Source organism: Solanum pennellii, chromosome 12, assembly GCF_001406875.1.
Source record: "Solanum pennellii chromosome 12, SPENNV200".
Classification (NCBI taxonomy): Eukaryota; Viridiplantae; Streptophyta; class Magnoliopsida; order Solanales; family Solanaceae; genus Solanum; species Solanum pennellii.
This window is the reverse complement of record NC_028648.1, coordinates 27,913,133-27,922,334: the sequence shown is the minus strand read 5'-3', so window position 1 is coordinate 27,922,334 and position 9,202 is coordinate 27,913,133. Positions and strand designations below refer to the sequence as shown.

General features: G+C 33.2%; 1 protein-coding gene across 5 annotated transcripts in view; it reads left to right on the top strand.

The window, feature by feature from the left end:
• Positions 1-3,516: 3,516 nt before the first annotated feature.
• Positions 3,517-9,202, top strand: part of LOC107007258 (cyclin-dependent kinase E-1) — a 28,731-nt gene continuing 23,045 nt past the window's right edge. For 4 of the 5 annotated variants that reach the window (XM_027913286.1, XM_015205793.2, XM_027913285.1 and 1 more), the window contains exons 1-10: positions 3,517-3,832; positions 3,925-4,035; positions 5,116-5,219; positions 5,319-5,361; positions 5,486-5,584; positions 8,149-8,218; positions 8,321-8,415; positions 8,549-8,582; positions 8,661-8,745; positions 8,862-8,939. In XM_027913286.1, coding sequence (XP_027769087.1) covers positions 3,626-3,832; positions 3,925-4,035; positions 5,116-5,219; positions 5,319-5,361; positions 5,486-5,584; positions 8,149-8,218; positions 8,321-8,415; positions 8,549-8,582; positions 8,661-8,745; positions 8,862-8,939 — 926 coding nt within the window. In that variant the 5' untranslated portion in view covers positions 3,517-3,625. The remainder of the gene's footprint in view (positions 3,833-3,924; positions 4,036-5,115; positions 5,220-5,318; positions 5,362-5,485; positions 5,585-8,148; positions 8,219-8,320; positions 8,416-8,548; positions 8,583-8,660; positions 8,746-8,861; positions 8,940-9,202) is intronic. The other variant, XM_015205791.2, reaches the window with a different exon arrangement.

Genomic DNA, 9,202 nt, shown 5'->3' with positions numbered 1-9,202 from the left:
TATATATATATATAGGTAGATCATAAAAGTAGAAGTTAAAAAAACAATGAAATATAAGGAATTTTTTTAAAGTACAATAAATGAAAAATGGAAGGAAGAGAAACAAAAATAGTTTTAGTGATCAATTAACTTGAATATTTTTATGCCCATAGCCTTCAATTATAGAATAATAAAAATTACAGTTTGTAAGACATTTTCTATTTAAACAAATAAGGAAAATATAATTATTATTATCCTTTAAACAAATTAAGATAGTAATTAAATTGATTTCCAAATAAAACTTTTTTTAAAAAAAGGAAGAAGGATGATAAAGCATAGATCCCACAAACAAAAATAAAATAGGAATAAAATAACCCAACCCTTATAGAGTTGGGAACCAAAATAAGCCACAAAAATATAAAAGTAACCAAAATAAGTCACTATTTTAGTATGTAACTAAAATAAGTTTAGTGGAAAAAAAAAGTTCCACTATATCCAATTTTTTAAACGTTTTCCGTTAGTGTCATAACGTTAATTTTTAATATATAATGGAACTTTTTCTTCCACTTTATAAAGTGAAACTTTTTATTTCACTTTATAAAAAGTTACCTTTTCACCTTCACCTTCACCTTCTCTCCCTTTCCTTTTCATGGCTCTCCAAAAAAAATTCACTTTGAAGATGGTCCCAATCCGACAGGTTGGAGAGGCCCCACACTAAACAAATCAAAAATTTAGAGTAGCACAACCCGACAACATACAACTCATATTCGTTGCTTTAGGTGCAAAAATAGATAAGATTGTAGCCTTGTACTTGTAGGGAAATTTTATCTTTTTTAGAATGTGGTTTTGGTTTGATTTACTTTTAACCTTAGACTTAATTTAGTGTTGGTTAGGAAGGCATCTAAATTCATTGATAGAAAACTCTAGGTTACACATCCTATAAAAGTTTTAATAGTAACACTACTTCAAAATCATATGATAATAAAATAAAATAAATTAAGAGGCAGAATAACGTAAAATATAAGACAAAATAAAAGTATCTATGTCATATAGTACACAAAAATTTATCTTTTTGTCTAGCTTTAAGTTGAAACATTTTCTGATTATTTTTTTCAAAAAAATATCAACAAATCTTCCATAATTTTCCCATATGGTGGATGTTATTGTTTGACTATTTCTGCACCAATATGTGTCTTGACTATCAACATACAAGTGACTACTGTTTCAGGACTAAAGTGTTTCAAAGCTTCCATGAACCTCGGCAACTCGGCAAAAGAACCCTTCCAAGTACCACAAACTTTTTCAAAAGCCCGCTTGCAACCAAGATAGGCTTTTCTTTACTTATTGAAATGTCATATGCTTTAAGAACAACTGTTTGACAATCTTTGATGGAAAACCTAAAATTAATAATAATATTAATTATCAAATAAAAAATAAATATTTCCTTATTAAATAAAAATCATCTAGGGATAAAATAGTACCTTGGCGTTCTTTCTATATCAACACGGAGGACTTAGCAATCATCTCAACATCCAAGTTGAAATGCCCTTCGATGCACGTACCCATATCACATATATGTTCTTTAATGTATCTTCCAACTTTCTTCATGTTAGTATGTTTATCAATAAAAGAAGTCAACCTAAATCGGCATCCTTGTTCTACACGCCTGCAAACAAGTCGTCATGATCTCTTTGTCGATTTAATAACAAAGCACTCCCTTACTATCTTCAAATGTAGAAGTTTAACTGCTCTTTGCAACTGCTTCTTTGAATTGAATAACATGTCTTTTTCAATATAAATAGCATCATTCATGAAATCTTCTGGTTCATGCCACGTACGTTGTGATGTACACTCATCATGTGTATCACCAAAGATATTGGACTATCCGGGAGATGATCAAGATAAGGAATTTCATGATTACGAAACGGACTCATGGACATTAGTCTTGGCGATCAATTGGGAGTCAAAAAATCATCATCACTAGATTATGCCTCAAATGAAACATTATCTCCTGATTCCTCAGCATTAGGCAAATCATCACTATCACTAGCTGAAGGTGAGCCGTAATTAGGAAGGTCACTATCATCGATATTCACAGTATCAATGGGCTCATCTTGTGTAATATTTTTTCTATATATGTAAAAGTATATATAAATATTTGGCTCATGCAATTAACTTACTCAAATAAAAAAAATAAGTGTTAGACATAGCGATAATCATCTGCATCAAAAGTAGGTGAGACATGAAAATTTGAGGATGTCCCAACATTTTTCTTCATTTCAAAGTGTGAGGAATGCCCAAAATAATTATTTAGTCCATAACTTGGAGCAGTATTCCTATCTTGCTTAGGTAAACCGCTACAATATATATAATAATAAGAATAATAAATAATATAAATTAATAAATAATTGACAAATCAAAAAACAATAATCGAAATATAATAATTGAGCATTACCGATCACTTTAATTGATAGTTTCGTTTAAATCAAAATCATATCGGCCGGTAAGAATATTTTGATAATGTGTCATTTTAGGAAAATCAGTAGATTCGATTATCGAAAATCCATCAATGCTATTACGATTTTCTAATTAGGGATGGACAAAGACTGATAAAGGAGAACGTTGTTGACTAATCTTAGGCTCCTTCCTAACATATATTTCAAGTATTGTTAACTTGATTTGATCTATATAGTCATTTGGAACCCTCAAAAAGTCGATCAACGATTCGTCATTATAGATAATCCACTCTCCAAAATTTACTTGTTCTTGTGATAAAAATGAAGTAGGGCATTTTCCGACTATAATCAAATTATAATCCGTACTGTTTATACCTTTTCTTTTATAAATTGATAAAATAAATTTATGATATCGGACATTAATTGGATATTTAGCATTGTGTTTAGGAGGACAATTATAATAAACGGTATTTTCGTCATGTATAGTTTCGTCATCCCAATAAAATGAAACTTTAACTTTAGGTGTAGATGACATTTTCTTTAGATCGAAATGAACAAATATAGAAGACTTTATGTTGTAGGTGCTATCAACTACGTATAAACATCCTTAAATAGAGATTGAAAGATTTTTCAGAATAAAAAAATAAAAATACATTATGAAATATTTTTTTCCGTTTTAATGACATATCAAAATCAATATAATTTATATGACAACACTGAAAAAACTTCTTCAAGACGTGAAAAATATTCTTCTTATAAAGTGTAATAAAAAATTTCACTTTATAAAGTACAATAAAAAGTTTCACTTTATAAAATGGAATAAAAAGTTCCACTTTATAAAGTGGAAGAAAAAAAATCCACTTTATAAAGTGTAAGAAAAAATTCCGTTATATATTAAAATAAACGTTATGACACTAACGGAAAACGTTTAAATTATTGGATATAGTGAAACTTTTTCTTACACTAAACTTATTTTAGTTACTAAAATAGTGACTTATTTTGATTACTTTTATATTTTTGTGGCTTATTTTGGTACCCAACTCCCCCACGTACAACTAGTAAAATTTTTCCATTTGTATAGAGATACTCCAATTGTGCAAGTCCAAGTGCCACAAAATTTCACCGTCCAGCTTTGCGTCTCTACTCTGTATCCTTAGTCCTCTTTGTTGACCGCAAAGCTCAAAATCGCCATGGGAGATGTCAGAGGAAATTCCAATAGCAATCGGCCAGAGTGGTTGCAACAGTATGATTTGATAGGGAAAATTGGGGAAGGGACTTACGGGTTGGTTTTTTTGGCTAAGATCAAAGCTAACCGTAGCAAATCTATTGCTATCAAGAAGTTCAAGCAATCCAAGGACGGTGACGGCGTTTCCCCCACCGCCATTCGCGAAATCATGGTCCCACTCTCTCTCTATCTATCCCACTTTCCCCCTTTTTTTTTTGTTTCTAGTAAACACTATTATCATTAAGAACGACTATCTTGATGCAGTTGCTTCGGGAGATATCCCATGAGAATGTTGTAAAGCTTGTCAATGTGCATATCAACCAGGCAGATATGTCTCTCTATCTCGCTTTTGACTATGCCGAGCATGACCTCTATGTCAGTATACATTTTGTTCCATTTGTCTAAACTCTAATCTAAACTATATTCCCTTCCATACGTGTTTACCTTATTTATTATGGATTTTAAACTATACAAACTCCAGCAAACCTTAAGGTTATGATTTTGAGTTTATATACCCTTTTGGGGACTTTTTATATAATCAATGTGGGGCAACTATTTATACCATGTGTGACCTGATTTTGGGATTTACACATGACATTAATGCAATGTTAGGAGTGCCATATTCATGCCACAAATATTTATACCGTGTGAAATTGTTTGAGCATCAAACTTAAAACCTTTAGGTGATGGGATAAGTAGTACTAGACTTCTATATCCCTTAACAAAACCTTAGTGGGATGACTATATAACTGGGTAAAAACAATAGATAATGATAAGGTCTCTTCATTAATAGCAAAAACATAAAACGAAAACCTCTAGTCATCGAAGCCGGAGACCAGCTTTGGACCAAAACAACTGATGACGAAACTAACACAAGGAAATCAGAAACAGAAGAAATGAGAAATTAGAGATATAATTTCAAAAGACATGATAAATTCTAGTAAAGGTAGCAATTATTCAGCCACAAGTTTAGAGTAGTAGCCAACAAATTAAAATTCAGTCACTAGAATAGAATCCAGGGGGAGGAGCAATTGATTTCATATAACAATACACACTAGAAGTATTCAAGAAAGTTTTAGTTGAAGGGCATTAACATTAAGGAAGGCTCCCTCAGGGCCCCTCAAGAGAATTCATAAAAAAACTCTAGGTTACTTCTATTTATGCTATTAGCTTAACGATGGGCTTGGGTCCAAGTCCAAGTACTTTAACATAATGAAAGTCCTAACATAACTAAATGAATTGTGAGGCAAGTGGGGATATGTGGGACCATGCTTCTTCCTAGAACTGTAATGGTAGTTGCTATCTCATCTATTCAAATATAAAACTAATTATATCCTTATCTCTGCCTTCTTGAATAATATGCGTGTATCTTTTGCTCCTAATGTCTTAATTATCTATGTGGGGGGCAATTGTCATCTGACTCCATTGTCCATTTGAAACCTTCATTGACCTTAGGAAATTATCAGACACCATAGAGACAAGGTCATTCTTTCAATCAATCAGTACACTGTAAAGTCTCTGTTATGGCAGCTGCTTAATGGTCTCAATTATCTTCACAGGCAAGACATGTTTATTAAATTTCTTTGTTACTTTATCTTTTGCATTTCGTTGTAGTAATTGGATTGTTGCTTAGTGTTATCTTTTGCATTTCCTTGTAGTAATTGGATTGTTCATCGAGACCTAAAGCCATCAAACATCTTGGTATGGTTCTGGCTTGTCTATCCTAATTTCTCTTCTTTTACATTTTCTTACAGTAGCATTGGGCCATATGACATTCTTGTAATTAAAACATCTCTAACTTTGTATCCTTCACTTCCCTTTACAGGTAATGGGCGAGGGAGAAGAACATGGAGTTGTTAAAATTGCTGATTTCGGCCTTGCAAGAATTTATCAAGCTCCACTGAAACCATTAGCTGAGAATGGGGTGAGTTACTCCTGTTATTGCGACTATAACTTTTGCGTTCTCTTCTTTTTGGTTTAGCTTGTGATTGCTGCCAGTGTTATCAAAGGCGCGCTTTAAGTGCGCTTAATTCCTGAAGCGATGCTCAAAACGTGTTGAGCACTTCGGTGTTGTCATCAAGGTTCTAAGGCAATCATTTCCTTGCCAATGAGCCTCTTATGAAGAAGTGACACTAAATAATTGATACTGCACTATATCATAATTTTTTTTTCAATTTCTTTGGTCATATATTTGTCATTCGTATTTATAATTATTAGTCTTGGACTCAACATATATATTTGTATTCTTTTCTCCCTTTGTGCCTTTTTTCAATAAAGTCCATGCTTTATTTGCGCTTTGCGCTTAAAGCCTCCACGGACCTTAGAGCTTTTTTGCGCTTTTCGCCTTTGATAACACTTAATTTGCTGCTGTCGATGATGCTTATGCTTCCCCTTTCCCAATAAAGTAGTTACACCTTATATATAAAAACTTAAGCTACTTTCTGTTAAGTGGAAACCAAAGGTGTAGTCTAGCGGTCAATAGAGCTGAATGGACCATGGGAGACCAAAATTCAAACTAAGCAGGACCACATTTGGTGGTTCCCAATTCTATAAGCCTTGATGGAAATGCTATGCTGGATTTCAAATTGTTTTATTTTTGTTCTTGTTTCAGAAATTAATCTAATTTTTTGTTTTGAAAAAGTAATTGTGGATATTTGTGTGAGAAAATAAGACAAGAAAGGGGGTTATCAAAACAAATTAGACAAGAAAGGGAGAATTGAACAGAACAGAGCCTAATTATTCCCTCAAGCAACAGGGTATATATAGTGAATGCACAAGTGCTAAAAAGGAAAGTAAATATTCTAACTACTTGATTACAAGAATCGATCTATTTAATTCTAAGTAATCCTAATCGGTAGACAATATCATCTAATATTCTTAACCATTTGGATTTGGAAGATTGATTTGGCTATGTTTTTTTTGTTGAAAAATATCACCAAAGCCCTAAACATCCTTCTTTCGTTTTTGAAATCAAAACAAGTTGATCCCAGAATGAAACAGATAAATGCCATTATGGAAAATGTTTAACCCCTTCAACTTTGAGAGAACTGATACTAGAACTGTCAAAAGCATCACTTGGTATATTATAGACTTATTTATCACCTATCTTTTATTTCTGGTCAATGAATGGTGGAGCCAAAAATGTGATTGTTGGAAGTTCGGTCTTTTTTCTTTTTCTTTTTCGATTAAGTAATAATTTATTGATGTTGTTGACAAACCCTGCTATACAAGTCTTGTATGAAAGTGTAGAGGATTGATGTCGATTAAAACAGGAAAGACAAGAATTAAAGATAACAAGTATGGTATGTAGATACGACTAAACTGGAAACAAATAATGAACATTCATGGAAGTACAACTGTCCTAATTAAGCTACAATTAGAGCAAGCCTTATTGGATACTCTCAAGAGAACAGTAATCCCCTTGAAAATCCGCTTGAATAGTCTTGAAGCAAGAATGAGAATTATCCATTCCCACTGGTTCAATATTCATCAAAGAGGTAAGCTCTTTTTCTACTCTTAGTTATAAAGTATTTATACTAGGTAAGTCCTCAACTAGGCCTAAAAAGGAAACATACCAAAATTGTTAAGCTCTGACGATTCAACTTTAAAGTGTGGATCTGGTTGCTTTTGTGGAGATGTTTAGTGGCCTCCAGCTTCAGAAGGTTGGAGATCTTCATGGAGATAATAAAGATAGTGGGGCTCTTCAGGGAGATGAAACACATTTTCTGGAGATGTTTGGTGGCCTCTGGCTTCCGAAACATGCAGATCTTCGTGGAGGTGATCCAGATAGTTTTTTCAACTCTTCTTCCTTTTTTTGGGTTATTCAATCCACCAAATATAATGATGTTTTAATCACTATATGACAAGCATTTGCAAGTGTCCAGAGCTTTCGCTTGAGCCCTTGTGAATGGCCCACATGCTTGTATGCTACTTTGATCTCAAGGACAGGCAAAAACATGTGGCTTTTCAAATAATACCTGTTTATCTGGATCAAAGTAATAGGGATCTCTTGGTTACAATTCAACAAAAGCTAAGTCAGTTTTTCATATATATATATCTGTGTGTGTGTGCGTGCGAGCATTTATGCATGTATTACTAACATAGTCTATATGACTGATCTGTTGAACCCACATTTTTTTTTTGTGTGTCGGTAAATGCTGATGATGAGATGGATTTCTAATTAAAATGTCAGTGTTCGAACTGAGAATTTTTAAGAGTTTGAGAATGAGCAAAATAGATCTGAGCAACATCACCTTACTTCTGATTGTCACAACTCTGCTGTGTTAATTCTTTTGTTCTGAACAAAATCAACAGTCCTGGATTTTTAATATGGATTGCTTTTCTGATTGAGCTGTAAGACTGTAAGTTAAAAACATGAAAGATGATTCCTTGATTCTTTTCTTCCTCTTTAGGTGCATGTTTGACTTTCTTTGTTGGACATCACTTCTTTGCAGTGACTCTGAAAAGTTGTACATTGAGTAATGACAGGTTGTAGTCACTATCTGGTATCGTGCGCCGGAGTTACTGCTTGGGGCTAAACACTACACAAGTGCAGTTGGTATGACCCTTGCATGTCTTTGAACTTTGATAATTGTTGTCCTAAATAAGCAAACATTTTCTTCTTCTTTTTCAACCAAGAGGGAAAAATGTGTTTATGTAGATATGTGGGCCGTTGGCTGTATATTTGCTGAGCTTCTTACTCTAAAGCCACTATTTCAAGGGCAAGAAGTGAAGGGCACACCAAACCCTTTCCAGGTTAATATTTTTATACTCTCCAGCATCACGTTTTATGCTTTTCCTTCTGGAGGTTCAATAGCAAACCTTTTATTCCTTTCTACCGTGTAATTTTCTCATTTTAGTAATCTAATACACGATTCTCGTAATGTAGCTTGACCAACTGGACAAGATATTTAAGGTTCTCGGTGAGCATGAATTTTTGTATATTCTCTGTTTTTCCTTTTCATTGGTTTGAACACTGCGCTAAGTTCATTTTGTGTCAGGACATCCCACACCAGAAAAATGGCCAACACTGGTAAACCTTCCGCATTGGCAATCTGATGTGCAACGAATTCAAGGACATAAGTAGTAGGTTCTTTCATACTATTTTTAGTACTAAAAATTTCTTTTAGCAGTGATTCTCTTGCTATCCTTACCTTGCAATTGGAGTTTCTCATATAAAAATTTTATTGTTTCCCCTGCAGTGACAATCCTGCACTTTATAGTGTTCTGCACATGTCTCCCAAAAGTCCTGCATACGACCTTCTTTCAAAGATGCTTGAGTATGTGCTTATTTCTTAGTTAATGTAACATTGAAAATTTAATGCCTTCAATATGTGCCAATATGCCTTCTAGTTGATGGTATGCTTGCTAAATTTCTAGGGGTGCTAATCTTTGTTTGAGGTGGCACACTTACACATAACTAGTCAAGTGTACGTGCTTTGCACATGTTTATCGCGTTATTACTAATATAAATATAAGTATAAATTATTGTATGTACTTTATATATATATATATATATATATATATATATATATATATATAT